Source organism: Anomaloglossus baeobatrachus, chromosome 4 (genome assembly GCF_048569485.1).
Source record: "Anomaloglossus baeobatrachus isolate aAnoBae1 chromosome 4, aAnoBae1.hap1, whole genome shotgun sequence".
Lineage (NCBI taxonomy): Eukaryota > Metazoa > Chordata > Amphibia > Anura > Aromobatidae > Anomaloglossus > Anomaloglossus baeobatrachus.
The window spans coordinates 331,344,037-331,360,692 of NC_134356.1; the positions used below are offsets into that span (position 1 = coordinate 331,344,037).

Sequence of the window (16,656 nt, forward strand, 5' to 3'; positions counted from 1 at the left end):
CTATGAGACACCCTCCATGATTAATCTGTAAGTTACAGTAAATAAACACACACACCAGAAAAAAATCCTTTATTAGAAATAAAAACACACACATATACCCTGGTTCACCACTTTAATCAGCCCCAAAAAGCCCTCCTTGTCCGGCGTACTCCACAGTCCTCCAGCGTCGCATCCAGCGCTGCTGCATGGAGGTGACCGGAGCCGCAGCAGACACAGCCGCTCTGGTCACCTCCATGCAGCAAATGAACACAGCCGCGCGATCAGCTGCTGTCACTGAGGTTACCCGCGGCCACCGCTGCATCCACCGGTGGCCGCGGGTAACCTCAGTGACAGCTCAGCTGATCGCGCGGCTGTCTTCATTTGCTGTGTGGAGGTGATCGGAGCGGCTGTGTCTGCTGCGGCTCCGGTCACCTCCATGCAGCTGCGGTTGAAGCGACGCTGGATCATCCTGGATTACGCCGGACAAGGAGGGCTTTTTGGGGCAGATTAAAGTGGTGAACCAGGGTATATGTGTGTGTTTTTATTTCTAATAAAGGATTTTTTTCTGGTGTGTGTGTTTATTTACTGTAACTTACAGATTAATCATGGAGGGTGTCTCATAGACGCCTGACATGATTAATCTAGGACTTATTGGCAGCTATGGGCTCCCAATAACTCCTTATTACCCCGATTTGCCAACGCACCAGGGTAAATCGGGAAGAGCCGGGTACAGTCCCAGAACTGTCGCATCTAATGTATGCGGCAATTCTGGGCGGCTGTTGGCTGATATTGTTAGGGTGGGGGGCTCCCCATAACGTGGAGCTCCCCATCCTGAGAATACCAGCCTTCAGCCGTATGGCTTTATCTGGCTGGTTTTAAAAATGGGGGGAACCGCACGCCGTTTTTTTTAATTATTTAATTATTTATTTCACTACACAGTATAGACACGCCCACCGGCTGCTGTGATTGGGTGCAGTGTGACACCTGTCACTCAGAGTGGGGGCGTGTCTCACTGTAACCAATCATAGGCGCCGGTGGGCGGGGAAAGCAGGGAATACGAAATTGTTTAATGGGCGGCCGGCTTTTTCAAAACAGTAAAAGCCGCCGGAGCAGTGTGAATGCCGTGCAGCGCCAGGGATCGGGGATCGGTGAGTATATGAGAGAGGGGGATAGACTGACATGGACTGAGAGTGAGGGACAGAGATAGTGACGGACTGACAGAGATTAGTGCATGACAGACATTGTGAGGCGCTTCAGAACGCAGCTTTTTAGCTGCACTCTGAAGCGGACCTTTTTTAAGCTGTGGTGCAGAGCGCACACCTGCGCACATAGCATCAGACAACAAAATCGTATGAGGGATGTCACACGTTACAATTCACTAGGTTCGTGCAACAAAACGCTCAATTCTAGAGAATGATACGATGTGTTTGCGATCAACGGTTTTGCGTTCAATCCTGATCGCATGTAGCTGTCACACGCAGATACCTCACAAACGATGCCGGATGTGCGTCACTTACAACTTGACCCCAACGACGGATTGTGAGATATATTGAAGCGTGTGTAGCGGGCTTTAAACAAGCTACAGAATGTCACATTTTACTTATTGATATTTGTCTTAAAAACTGCCTTTCTGACTATGCATCTTTTGCTTTACAAAAACTGTGATTGTCTACAGTATAGCAGAAAGGTATAAAGGAAGTTTTTACTGCATATTTTATCAAGCACTAGTGACAGCAGGGATGTCATATTATTGCTGAAACAGTGGATTGGGTCAAATCCATAACATTGACAATCATAAAACATAATTTGGACATTTCTTTAATGGGATTTATGGCCATTATTCATGATTTTGTTTTTACCAATTTTCTGGCTTAAAAATCTTAAATATTGCACTCTAAGTTGTACAAAAATTTGGAAACTTTTCATAGTTTTACGCCAATCCTGCATGTTTGGGGTGAAGTGTGGCTGAGCCCATCCATCAACTTTATAAAAATTTACACCATACATTTTTACAGAAATAAGAAATAATTCACAGCATTTCTGGTGGTGGCACAATGTCAGTCTTAATAAATCAGGCCACTTTGTTATGTGCCTCATGATCCACAAATTGTTGTCGTAGTTTGCATTACCGTACATACTTCTTCGCTAAAGAGAATCTATCATGAGAAAAAATGGCCTAATATGTCAATCAAACCATGTAATTTCCACATGATTTCACTCACAAGAATATCAAAATCCTATTATGTGGAGATAACTTTTATCATCTCATTATCATCACAAGCCATATCTCAATGGAAAGTATTAAAATTAAAATCACACTATTATATAGGAGATTGTCACAGTCCACCTCTTCCTCCCTGGACAGATGACTTCTGTACATGTTAGAGCATGTTCATAACAATCTCTCAAACAAATGAATAGGTTATTCTGTGAAGTAAATCTGTGGATTTGTATTTAAAGAAGTGGCTAACCCATATCCATTATTGGCCACATCAGTATTATATTGAGAAACAAGGCTTCTCTCAAATACCTTGTGTTGCCAATAGTGGCTGTGAGCGGTGCTATTGCAGACTGTTCATCCCCATTGCCAGACCCCCGGGCTCCATGATCTCGGTGATCTGGTGATGTCACGTCAATTTCCTACTCACCTGACATCACCTCAGTCTCCGTGAGTCACTGGGCTCTGGGCAGAGTTTCCCTGATCATCATAGTGCAGCACCTCCCTTTTCGCTCCTCCTTCGCTTGCATAGCGCGCAAGCAGGGGGGATGATGGACTGTGACAAGTGGTGAAACTCCGCCCAAAGCCCAGTCACTAACGGAGCCGCGGCGATGTCACGTGAGCAGGAAGTTGACGTGACATCAGAGTTCACATAGCCCGGGGGTCTGACGATGGGGATGAGCAGTCCGCAATAGCACCGCTCACAGGCACTATTGGCAACACAAGGTATTTGAGAGAAACCTTGTTTCTCAACATAATACAGTTAGGTCCAGAAATATTTGGACAGTGACACAAGTTTTGTTATTTTAGCTGTTTACAAAAACATGTTCAGAAATACAATTATATATATATAATATGGGCTGAAAGTGCACACTCCCAGCTGCAATATGAGAGTTTTCACATCCAAATCGGAGAAAGGGTTTAGGAATCATAGCTCTGTAATGCATAGCCTCCTCTTTTTCAAGGGACCAAAAGTAATTGGACAAGGGACTCTAAGGGCTGCAATTAACTCTGAAGGCGTCTCCCTCGTTAACCTGTAATCAATGAAGTAGTTAAAAGGTCTGGGGTTGATTACTGGTGTGTGGTTTTGCATTTGGAAGTTGTTGCTGTGACCAGACAACATGCGGTCTAAGGAACTCTCAATTGAGGTGAAGCAGAACATCCTGAGGCTGAAAAAAAAGAAAAAATCCATCAGAGAGATAGCAGACATGCTTGGAGTAGCAAAATCAACAGTCGGGTACATTCTGAGAAAAAAGGAATTGACTGGTGAGCTTGGGAACTCAAAAAGGCCTGGGCGTCCACGGATGACAACAGTGGTGGATGATCGCCGCATACTTTCTTTGGTGAAGAAGAACCCGTTCACAACATCAACTGAAGTCCAGAACACTCTCAGTGAAGTAGGTGTATCTGTCTCTAAGTCAACAGTAAAGAGAAGACTCCATGAAAGTAAATACAAAGGGTTCACATCTAGATGCAAACCATTCATCAATTCCAAAAATAGACAGGCCAGAGTTAAATTTGCTGAAAAACACCTCATGAAGCCAGCTCAGTTCTGGAAAAGTATTCTATGGACAGATGAGACAAAGATCAACCTGTACCAGAATGATGGGAAGAAAAAAGTTTGGAGAAGAAAGGGATTGGCACATGATCCAAGGCACACCACATCCTCTGTAAAACATGGTGGAGGCAACGTGATGGCATGGGCATGCATGGCTTTCAATGGCACTGGGTCACTTGTGTTTATTGATGACATAACAGCAGACAAGAGTAGCCGGATGAATTCTGAAGTGTACCGTGATATACTTTCAGCCCAGATTCAGCCAAATGCCGCAAAGTTGATCGGACGGCGCTTCATAGTACAGATGGACAATGACCCCAAGCATACAGCCAAAGCTACCCAGGAGTTCATGAGTGCAAAAAAGTGGAACATTCTGCAATGGCCAAGTCAATCACCAGATCTTAACCCAATTGAGCATGCATTTCACTTGCTCAAATCCAGACTTAAGACGGAAAGACCCACAAACAAGTAAGACCTGAAGGCTGCGGCTGTAAAGGCCTGGCAAAGCATTAAGAAGGAGGAAACCCAGCGTTTGGTGATGTCCATGGGTTCCAGACTTAAGGCAGTGATTGCCTCCAAAGGATTCGCAACAAAATATTGAAAATAAAAATATTTTGTTTGGGTTTGGTTTATTTGTCCAATTACTTTTGACCTCCTAAAATGTGGAGTGTTTGTAAAGAAATGTGTACAATTCCTACAATTTCTATCAGATATTTTTGTTCAAACCTTCAAATTAAACGTTACAATCTGCACTTGAATTCTGTTGTAGAGATTTCATTTCAAATCCAATGTGGTGGCATGCAGAGCCCAACTCGCGAAAATTGTGTCACTGTCCAAATATTTCTGGACATAACTGTATCTTTGTGGCCAATAATAAATATGGGTGAACCACTTCTTTAACATCTCTGAGCAATAGCACAGTCACTCTGGATACCTGCAAACATTAAAGGTAAAAAGAATAGAAAAATTTAAAACAGGTATCAGTATATATACTTGTTGCAAGTGACAGCAAAGCTTTCGAAATATGTTAGCCTGCTACTCCTCCAAGTTAAATAGAAGCAGACCCTAGCTGTGAAGTGCACTCTTTTTTTTTTTTTTGCCTTGTGCTCCCACTCACCACTCCCCCTCTGCCTTTGATAATGGCCAGATCAAGCTCCTGCATGGTTATTATAACCATCAACAAATCGCAAAGGGGCATGAGGCTCAGTACAGAAACTGGAAAGAACTTCAGAGCTATGGACTATACTCAGTGCACTTACAGGACCAGCATGCGCTGGACAAAAACTTTCTTTCAAAAGTCATGCTATCACTAATACTCCACTTGCAAGCAAATGTATATCCAATTTTATATCTATCTCTGCCAGCTGTTTGGCATGGTCAGTGTGAATATCTGAGGTCGTGGGTTGTATTAATCACCTACGCAAGTTAACGATGCAAAAATTTGTATTTACAATTATCCTTATACTCCTCCAGATGATGGATATCAACAATAGCCCTAAGAATAGTCTCTCAAATCTAGACGACAGGTCAACAATACTCCTTAGGATAGTTTCTCAAATCTAGACGACGGATATCACAATTGTAACACGTGTATCCAGCTCCAATCTGTATAGTTCATTCATAGGCACCAGGAGCTGGCCACAGTAACAGATCTTCGTCCCTCTAAGTCACAGCACAAACTCACTAAGCGCATGGCTCGCTCTTTTACCTCTCATGGGATAAGCCCACTGGTTTAAGAGAGATGATTACATCCCACCCCCTTAAACAATTGTTACATGAAGCTCAAGTATGCAGAAGGTTCCATAAGCCATGTCTGAAAAGTTGTGTATTGGAGAAATCCCCCACCAGATGAAGGTCAATGAATCCTATTGTAGGCCTGATAACATTAGCGTCCACGGAGGTCAAATAAGATGACGCAACACCTTCCTCTTTCCAATTGTGTGCAGACAAGTGACCTTAAACTGACAAGCAAGGAAATCGCTAATAAACCACAACAATGAGATCGACGTAACCAGCGTTCCGTGCAGAAAAACGTCTGACGCCCTTAGATCTATGGACTGCGCCCTATGTCCATTCGTCTAATAGTCTTTCGTTCGCAGCCAGCTCCTCACAGTCAGATCTGCCGACAGGTTACTTGATAAAGAAGAAGATGATGATTGCACTTTTCTGCAGGTTTTCTGAACTATTTATCTTTTTTTCTCATTTAGACGCAGTTCTGAAACTAATAAAACAACAACAGCAGCAAATGAAACCTCCAAGGCCCCAGTAATTGTGACCACAACAAGCTCTTACTACGTTTTTTATATTTATGTTGGTGTGGCTGACTCCCTACTGGCAATGGGAATATTCCGGGGTTTGCCACTAGTACATGGTCTCATATCTGTCTCCAAGGTGTTACACCAGAAAATGTTAAATGCCATTCTTCATACCCCAATGTCTACTTTCAATACAATGAGAACTGGTATGTTTATAAGCTGCTGAAGTGCGGGCATGTGAATCAGACTGTACATGTTCAGCATTGCTTATGACTCTATGGTTCTTTTTTTCTTTTCCTCTCTTGGGATACAATCTGTTCTATGGCCTTTGGAAACTGTGCTTTACCCTTTATTTGTTATTGGAAAGCCTTGTAAACCTTCAGGTATTTAATATTTTCTACATTCTGCACATTGTTTGCTTTCTTTAATCTATTTATTGCATATGCTGGGTAAATTTTGCATCTGGGATAGTATCTGCTATGAAATAAGGATATAGAATTTACATAGTAACGTTTCTCAAAGTATTGTGCCAGAATCTCTTCTGGTTGGGTTAGGGTTCAAGTTATAAATTATAAGGTCCATTTTAGCAATGTGCGAGTACTACCATGCTTGGGTGCTCAGTACTCTAACGAGCAGTCAGACGCTTGGACGGGCTCAATTCGGACTCGTGTACCAAGTATAATGGCACTCCATGGGGATCTCGAGCATTTATCTGGAAGAGTCATGCCCGTCTGAGCGCTCGTTACAAGAACCGAGCATAGTATTGCTTGCTCATCATTAGTCTGTATACATTAGCCAACTTTTTGGTGTTATATGTTATATATGTTATATATTTAGCGATCAGTGGTTGTTCAAAAACCAGTATACATGGGCAGACTTTGCTTCAGATGCACACTGAGTAATCTTTAATAATAGATGGTATAGTACCCATAGGCTACCATTGTTCTGTTTGCCTAAAGCGGGCTTTACACGCTGCGACATCGCTAATGCAGAGTCGTTGGGGTCACGGAATTTGTGACGCACATCCGGCCGCATTAGCGATGCCGTTTAGTGTGACACCGATTAGCGATTTTGCACGTTTTTGCAACGATGCAAAATCGCTTATCGGCGACATGGGGGTCCATTCTTAAAAATCATTACTGCAGCAGTAACGAAGTTGTTCCTCGTTCCTGCGGCAGCACACATCGCTGTGTGTGACGCCGCAGGAACGAGGAAGCTCCCCTTACTTGCCTCCCGGCCGCTATGCGGAAGGAAGGAGGCGGGCGGGATGTTACGTCCCGCTCATCTCCGCCCCTCCGCTGCTATTGGGCGGCGGTTCAGTGACGTTTCAGTGACGTCGCTGTGACGCCGCACGGACCGCCCCCTTAGAAAGGAGGCGGTTCGCCGGTCACAGCGACGTCGCCTTGGACAGGTAAGTATGTGTGACGGCTCTGGGCGATGTTGTGCGGCACGGGCAGCGATATGCCCGTGTCGCGCAACAGATGGGGGCGGGTACTCACACTAGCGATATCGGTACCGATATCGCAGTGTGTAAAGTAGCCTTAAGGCTATGTGCGCACGTGTGCGTAATTCATGCAGTTACGCTGCGCTCTGCAGCGCAGCGTAACTGCATGCGTCCTGCGTCCCCTGCACAATCTATGGAGATTGTGCAGGGGCCATGCGCACGTGGTGTCTTAGAGCGCAGCGCCTCGGCTGCTGCCCGGAGCGCGCGTTCTAAGAAGTGACATGTCACTTTTTCCATGCGCTTTGCCGGCAGCTCCTGCTCTGTCTATGGCAGGAGCTGCAGGCAGAGCGCATGGAATCGGCTTTTTTTTTTTTTCACTACAGACATTTTCTGCAGCGATTTGAAGCGCACGTGTGCTCTTCAGATCGCTGCAGAAATTTCTGCAGTGACTGTACGCAACGTGCGCACATAGCCTAAGATGATGCGCTGCCGAAAAGAATGATCTTCTGTGCAAACCAAAATATCAATTCACTCATTGAACAAGCATTTTGCTCTTTCGAGTGATCAACAGTTTGTTTACACTGCACAATTATAATGAAACGAGTTGTTGTTCCTAGGAATGTTCGTTCATGATAATTATGCATAGTGAATGGACCTTTATGCTATGTTCCCACAATCATCTTTTGGTGAGCTTTTGATGTGGAAGAATTTCATCAACATTTCTCTACCTTTAGGCCATATGCCCACGGGCGCTCGTACCTGCGGATATATTCGCAGGTACGGCCGCATGTTTCCCAACAAACAAACATGCGGACTTTCACGCGATTTACCTGCGGATGTCCCGGCCTCTATCTTCATAGCGGAGGGCCGGGATCTCCGCAAGTAAATCCGCATGAATAATTGACATGCAGTTAGGTGCGGCTGAGGGATCTCCGCAGGAGATTCCGCAGCCGCACTTTCCGCAGCGTGGACACAGACACTCCCCATGTCCCATAGGGTAACATGGGGAGTGCCTGTACATGCTAAAACCTGCGGATTTATCTGGAAAATCCAGAAAAATCTGCATGTTTTCCGCGGCAAACTCCGCAGCAAAAAGCTCCCGTGGGCACATGGCCTTAAAGTAAATTAGGCTACTGGTGTTTTTTTATATTGTTTTTTTGATGGTGCGGTTTTTGCCTCTTCTTGGTATGTCATGTTTTAATTAAATCTACTTTGACTTTCTGGTATTTGGCCGAGACAAAACTTTGTGTGCGTTTTACATGCGTTTTTAGTGCATTTCCCATGTGAAAACGCACTAAAATTACATGAGCTATTTTTACTTGTGGATATTCCACATCTGATACAATTCTGTATTTAAAATCTGCACATAAACTCAACTGACATGTTGCTGATTGGAAACATGCACCACAGGCTAATTTACGTAGAGTTAGAAAAAAGCATAGCGGGCCTGAGATTTCTATAAGCCCCATCTAATTTCTTGGAACTGTAAGATGCTGCATTTTTTAAGTAACAAAAATAAGACTCACCAAAAACATGGACATTTGCATAAAAAACGACGCTGGGTGAATTGATATTCTATATATGACAATAGAACATTTAGCTTCGCTTGCTTAATTTTTCTTTTAAATTCATTTAAAATTATGTTCTATATGGAGAATGTGGCAAATAATATAGCGAAGTAAACGAGGAGATTAATTTGGCTTTTTGTTTTACAAATAACAGGGCGGATCCTTAACAGATTTTCAAAAGATATAGCTATCTTAGATGATCTGCTGCCTCTGACGATGTTTGACTTCATACAGGTGAGCAAAACAGTGTAAAATGTGTAACTTTTGTATCTATAATAATTATTGAACTCCTTAAAGCGAACCTGTTACCAGTTTTTGCACTTATAAATCCTGCCCATCACCTTTAAGATCATGTGCATGTGGTTCCTAGAACCCCATTACATCCTCACAAGTGCCCTTGAGTATCTCAGAAAAAGTATTGAGGTATATGTGTCAAGGCGTAGAGATGTCATCCACTTACATGCAGTTAGAAAAAGCACTGATCACAATCTGTACTTATCGATAGAGATGGGTCAACCCCCTGGCGTTCGAGTTCAGTTCGGTTCGTCGGATGTAGGCTCCGTTCGACGAACAATCGACGAACCTTCGACGAACCACTCGAACCCCATTGAAAACAATGGGAGGCAAACACAAACACATAAAAACACATTATACATGTACACATACAGTTAATAAACATTGCCATAACACTTACAGGTCCCCGCGACGCGTCCTGCACTCTGTCTCCCTCCGCTTTTCCTTATGATAATCACTGGATCCTCCCGGTAACCAGCACTGATGATAAGACCTATCGTGACATCAAAATAGCATGTGACCAGTCACGTGTCTTTTATCTCATTGGCTACAGACTGGTCACATGGCTAGATGTCATGCTAGGTCCTGTCAGTGCATCTCTCCGGTATGCGGTGATCGTTCCAGCATCTCCGTGTACTGGTGAAATGCTCTGGCACATGGTTGGCTTCCCCGTCCATGCATGTGGGCGATCTTTACATTCAACCTACATGCAAGGACTAGATGCTACAGCCGGTGAATTGTGGCATCGGGAATCACGTGATCGGAGCACCGTTGCTATGGTAACCCGCCTATCAGCAGTGACGTCACCGCTTACAGCACGCAGCTTCTGCTCACTCACTGAGTGATTAGACTGTACGGGGAGCAGCAGCGTCTTCCTCCCATGCAGTGCTGTCTGATATAGCAGAGCTGCATGGGTTGAAGGAGAAAGAAGAAAAAAGAGCAGGATCGTGGAGGGCTGACAGGGAGTAATAAACATGGAGTCTCTAATGTGTCTGTGTATTTATTTCTATTAAAGTATTTTTTTTCTCTGTGGTGTCTTTTTTCTTAACCCTTTACTGGAGATTTTTAATGGCCGGGTCAAACTTGCCTGACATTAAGAATCTCTGGCTTAATACTAGCTAGTAAAACAAAGCTAGTATTAACTTATTATTACCCAGCAAGCCACCCGGCTTCAAGGCTGCTGGAAGAGTTGGATACAGCGCCAGATGATGGTGTTTCTATGAAAGCGCCATTTTCTGGGGCGGCTGCGGACTGCAATTCGCAGCAGAGGCACCCAGAAAGCTCGGGCCAACCTATGCTGCGGATTCCAATCCACAGCTGCCTAGTTGTACCTAGCTGGACACAAAAATGGGGCGAAGCCTATGTCGATTTTTTTTTAATTATTTCATGACATTCATGAAATAATAAAAAAAAGGGCTTCCCTAATTTTTTAGTTCCCAGCCGGGTACAAATAGGCAGCTGGGGGTTGGGGGCAGCCGTACCTGCCTGCTGTACCTGGCTAGCATACAAAAATATGGTGAAGCCCACGTCATTTTTTTGGGGGGCAAAAAACTCCTGCATGCAGTCCTGGATGGAGTATGCTGAGCCTTGTAGTTCTGCAGCTGCTGTCTGCTCTCCTGCATACACTAGTGAATGGAGCATGCTGAGCCTTGTAGTTCTGCAGCTGCTGTCTGCTCTCCTCCATACAGACAGACAGGAGCTGCAGAACTACAAGGCTAAGCATACTGTATGCAGGAGTTTTTTACAACCCCCAAAAAAAATTACATTGGCTTCGCCATGTTTTTGTATGCTAGCCATGTACAGCAGGCAGCTACGGGCTGCCCCTAACCCCCAGCTGCCTATTTGTACCCGGCTGGGAACCAAAAATATAGGGAAGCCCTTTTTCTTTTTAATTATTTCATGAATTTTTGAAATAATTAAAAAAAAAAAATGATGTGGGCTTCGCCCAATTTTTGTGTCCAGCCAGGTACAACTAGGGTGCCCAAGCTTTCTGCAGTCCACAGCCGCCCCAGAAAATGGCGCTTTCATAGAAGCGCCATCTTCTGGCACTGTATCCAACTCTTCCAGCTGCCCTGGTGACGGGTGGCTCGCTGGGTAATAATGGGGTTAGGGCTAGCTGTATATTATCAACTAGCCCTAAGCCTGAAATTCATGGTGTCATGTCAATATTAGACATGGCCACCATGAATTTCTAGTACAGATAAAAAAAAACCCACAACACAGAAAAATATTTTTATTAGAAACAAAACACAACACAATTAGTGACTCCATCTTTATTGAAATAAAGAACCCCCCTCCGCAGTAATCTTGGGTAAAGGGTCCCGCGTCATCCAATCCGGATCCAATATCATCTGATCGGTTTGCTGGAAGGCAAAGCGATCAGATGATGTGTCAGGTTCAAGGGCCTGAATCCCATGACACAGCAGCTGATTGTATAAACGGCTTTTATACAATCAGCTGATGCATCAGTGCAAAAAAACCCCCAAAAACTACACACTTCTGTGCAGCCTCCTGTCCGACAGCATCAGCTGACAGTTTAGCCGGCCGGGCGGTAAAAAGCCGGCCTCACCGCTCGACTTATAGTGTCAGCTGATTCCGTCAGGTGACCGCATCAGCTGATCATCGCCAGGTCTGAGAGAGAGAGAAAGAAGAGAGAGACGATAGAGAAAAGAGAGAGAGAAAAGAGAGAGAAAAGAGAAGAGAGAGGGAGAGAAAGAAGAGAGAGGAGAGAGAAGAGAGAGAAGAGAGAGAGAGGGAAAAAAAGAAAAAGAGAGACTGAGAAAAAGAGAGAGAGAAAAAGAGAGAGAAAGAGAGAGAGAGAGAAAAAGAGAGAGAAGAGAGAGAGGGAAAAAGAGAAAAAGAGAGAGAGAAAAAGAGAGAGAGAGAAAAAGAGAGAAAGAGTGAAAAAGAGAGAGAGGAGAGAGAGAGGGAGAGGGAGAGTGAGAGAGAGAGACAGAGAGAGAGGGAAAAAGAGAGACTGAGAAAAAGAGAGAGAGAGAAAGCGAGAGAGAGAAAGAGAGAGAGAAAAAGAAAGAGAGAGAGGGAGAAAAAAAAGAGAGACTGAAAAAAAGAGAGGGGGAGAAAAAGAGAGAGAGAAAGAGAGAAAAAGAGAGAGAGGAGAGAGAGAGAGAAAGAGAGAGAAAGAGATAAAGAGAGAAAAAAAAGAGAGAGAGGGAGTGAGAGAAGAGAAAAAGAGAGACTGAGAAAAAGAGAGAGCGAGGAGAGAGAGAGAGAGGGAGAGAGAGAGAAAGAGAGATTAAGAGAGAGAGAGAAAGAGAGAAAGAGGGAGAGAGAAAGAGAGAAAAAGATAGAAAGAGAGAGAGAGAGAAAGAGAGAGAGAAAGAGAGAGAGAGAGAAAGAGAGACAGTGAGAGAGAGAGAAAGAGAGAGAGAGCAATGCTGCCTCATTCCATGAACTGCTCCGATTTTAGAGGTGTGTCCCGCGGCTCACAGCTGATGTCCGGCTCCTCCCCTCAATGCATAATTAAATTAAATTATAATTATAAATAAATAATAATTATAATTTAAAATTAAAAATAATTAAAAAATTTTACTGGGACGGCCGGGACTTGAACTCGTGAATTAATGCTTTTTAGACAGGAGCTCCATCCATTGAGCCACTGGCTCTAATGAGAAACACAGGTAGATTTGGTAATCTTGACATCAACATTGCAGAGGGAAGTCTGGTGACAGCGCGGCTCACTTCAAGTGCTACGTGGAGAGGACACAGATCACTCCCTGTCATCTTCATGTAGCAGAGCTGACAGTGTCGTGTGGATTACTTCGGACCTGGATTGTTGCTTGGGGATTTTAATAAAAAGGTAAATGAGGTGTTCGCTGTGTTTGTTTCTTTACTTTCACTTACAGTTTAATCATGGAAGGTGTCTCGGGGAGACGCCTGGCATGATTAACTCCTTATTACCCCGATTGCCACCGCACCAGGGCAATTCATTATGAGCCGGGTAGAGTCCCGGGACTGCCGCATTTTCAAAAGAGGAAATGCTGGAGATTTGTGACAGCCGTGCAGCGAGACGCCCGTGATCGGTGAGTAGGAAAGAGAGAAGGATTGTGCTGGGGAGGCAGGACGCATGCAGACAGCAACATGTGCACATAGCCCAAAGGCTACTTTACACTCTGCGATATCGGTACCGATATCGCTAGCATGGGTACCCGCCCCCATCTGTTGTGCGACACGGGCAAATCGCTGCCCGTGCCGCACAACATCGCCCAGACATGTCACACATACTTACCTGCTCGGCGACGTCGCTGTGACTGGCGAACTGCCTTCTTTCTAAGGGGGCGGTTCGTTTAGCGTCACAGCGACATCACAGCTGCGTCACTGAACCGCCGCCCAATAGAAGCGGAGGGGCGGAGATGAGCGGGACGAACATCCCGCCCACCTCCTTCATTCCGTATTGTGGCCAGGAGGCAGGTAAGTATGCCTCTCGTTCCTGCGGCATCACACGTAGCGATGTGTGTTGCCGCAGGAATGAGTAACAACCTCGTTACTGCTGCAGTAACGATTTTTGAGAATGGACCCCCATGTCACCGATGAGCGATTTTGCACGTTTTTGCAACGATGCAAAATCGCTCATAGGTGTCACACGCAACGGCATCGCTAATACGGCCGGATGTGCGTCACCAATTCCGTGACCCCAACGAGTTCGCATTAGCGATGTCGTAGCGTGTAAAGCCCCCTTTACTGTGAAAAGCCACGCTTTTGGTGCTCGAACCGTTCTCGAACGTAACTCGAACTGCCGAACTTTTAGGAAATCGTTCGAGTTCGTTGAATGACTCGAACACCCCCCAAATTCACTCGAACATGAAATTGGCGAACCTCGAACATCGCTCATCTCTACTTATCGGAGTTGGACATGGAATTTACATGCAACACGAGATAAGTATAAAAGAAACTCTTTCCGTGGTGTGCAGAGGCATATCTAAGCATATAAAGGTGGTACAGGAACCCCATTCACAAGATCTTAAAGGTGATGGGCAGGGTTTCTAAGTGAAAGAACATACGTTTTTTTTAAGGGGGGGTTGGCAGTCGAAGCAGATATGGAATTCATTAGTTTCTTACGAGATATTATCAGGTATTGTGCACAGCCGCTGATGAGTACCACATCAGCAGGAGAGACACTTGAGCAGTGTCCTAATGAAGTAGTGAGAGGTGCTAAATAACTTTTTTAGGCTATGGACCCACGATAACGTTTTGGTGAGTTGTTTTTTTTTTACACTGCTTAGTCTTGTTGAATCAGAATACAAGGTCTTTGGCAACGTGCACACGAGTACTTGGTGAGTTTTTTATCTGAGTATTTGTAAGCCAAAACCAGGAGTGGAACAATCAGAGGAAAAGTATAATAGATACACGGGCACCACTATTGTATGTTCTACCCACTCCTGTATTAGATTACAAATACTAAGGTAAAAAACTCAAATATTCAGTGTGCACGTGGCCTTACAAATGTTGAGGTAAAAAACTCAACAATCACCCAACGTGTGCACATGGCCTAACAGTTTCAGCATAGATGGGATTTAGAAAAGCTTATTTCCATTGTGCTTTTTCTTAATCAGCATAAACTAACCTGTTGTGCTTGTTTCAAATCTGCAAATTGTCAATTTCTCTTGCTGGTACTGTGACCTACTCATGCTGTGAGATCACCTTTTCCAGGGTGAAAGGTATGGATTGCTCTGCTTGTAGCCCATATTGAGGACTAAGGAAACTGCAACATATTTAAGGTTAAACTCACATGTCTACTAATCATCCGTTAGAACAGATCTAGAAATAATTTGTTGGCAAAAAAGTTGTGCAAACAACTTTTATTGTCCATTTTTAAAATACTGATGTCAACTGAACCTCTGATCAATGATTGAGATGAGCAAACCTGTGGAAGTTCGGGTCGGCGGGTGCAGTGGACTTTAGATAAAGTTCAGTTTGGGACCTGGACTTAACCTGAACCCCAATGAAAGTCATTAATTAAGCAGTTCTAGTCTCCACCCTCATGGAGCCACCAGATCACTTCTGGAGAAGGCTGGGTGGGGTTTTTACATTTTTGTTTTGTTGTGCACTACAGCTAATCATGCTGTTGTTACCCCAGTAGGAGCTGTTCAAACACTGCAAGCGGCCCACACTGGGCTAAGTAACAAGCATACCTGAGCACAGTGATGCTCGTGTAAGTGGTGTTCATACGTAAAGCACCCAATCTGAAAATCAAAACTACTTTTTTGTAAAGTCTGTGTTTGGTACGAACATCGAACCTCGGATTTGCTCATGTCTAATCAGTGACGCATATCACTGATCAGCATCTGTGCTCGCTTTTCACTTACAACATTTTTTTTTCTGTCCATTCCCCCCCTTTGCACCACCTCCATGTGTGTATACTACAGCCTTTGAGCAACGCACATCACTAAATCGGCACCCTGTTGTTTTATTTTTTCAAATACTGTAAAAGAAAAAATCAAATAAAAATAATGCCTTAGATTAGTTGATAGAGCTAGATTATTGACAATAAAATTATACTGTAGTAATCGACGTCTACTACAGTAGTTTTACTGAATATGGTCTGGGTTAGTGTCAGAGAGTAAAGTGTAAAAAAAGAATAAAAAATAATAATTTAAATTAATTGATTGTGCTAGATTAGGGTGAGAATCCAATTTGATACTGCCTGCCTCACAGAAATCAACTTTTTCAAAACCTTTTTCTTAGAGAATTTTTTAAATCTCATGGTGGCCAAGACAAATTTATGCACTCAAAAATGTTTGGGCCCAAAACTGCGCTTCATCATTTGCTAACTGGACTCCTATAGGTGCAGTATAAATTATGAAGTTTTGGGAACATGGAGATTGTGAAGAAGCCAGAATTGTTGATGCTTTATATAACACTCCAATGTTCCACATGGCTATGACCCATAAACGCATTGCGGCCATTCACAAATTTTTGCATTTCCCAATACCCTCCCCAATATGAAACCATCTTTTAAAAATGTGTCCAGTCATTGATCACTTTATCAACAAGTTTGCTGATGTGTACATTTCCCAAAGGTAAATCTGTGAGGGTGAGTCCTTAATACATTTCAAGGGGAGGCTTAAGGTCTGACAATACCTGCCTAGTCAAAGGGCCAGGTACAGCATTAAACTATACAAGCTGTCCGAGAGTACCTCAGATTACACACACAAAATTAAGGTTTATTAAGGTAAAGTGACCTGAATTCAACCTCCTAAATGGCCTGTCCTAGTCAGTGGAAAAATTGTTTAGGATTTGGTGCACCCTGTGGTGGATGAGAGTTATCAACTTTACCTAGATAGCTTTTATAGCAGCATATGGCTCTTGCAAATAATTCC

General features: G+C 43.9%; 1 protein-coding gene across 1 annotated transcript in view; it reads left to right on the forward strand.

Annotated features, from left to right (window-relative positions):
• CFTR (CF transmembrane conductance regulator) overlaps positions 1 to 16,656 on the forward strand; it is a 227,079-nt gene that overhangs the window by 147,542 nt on the left and 62,881 nt on the right. The window contains exons 17-18 of the mRNA XM_075345036.1: positions 5,963 to 6,216; positions 9,177 to 9,256. Coding sequence (XP_075201151.1) covers positions 5,963 to 6,216; positions 9,177 to 9,256 — 334 coding nt within the window. The remainder of the gene's footprint in view (positions 1 to 5,962; positions 6,217 to 9,176; positions 9,257 to 16,656) is intronic.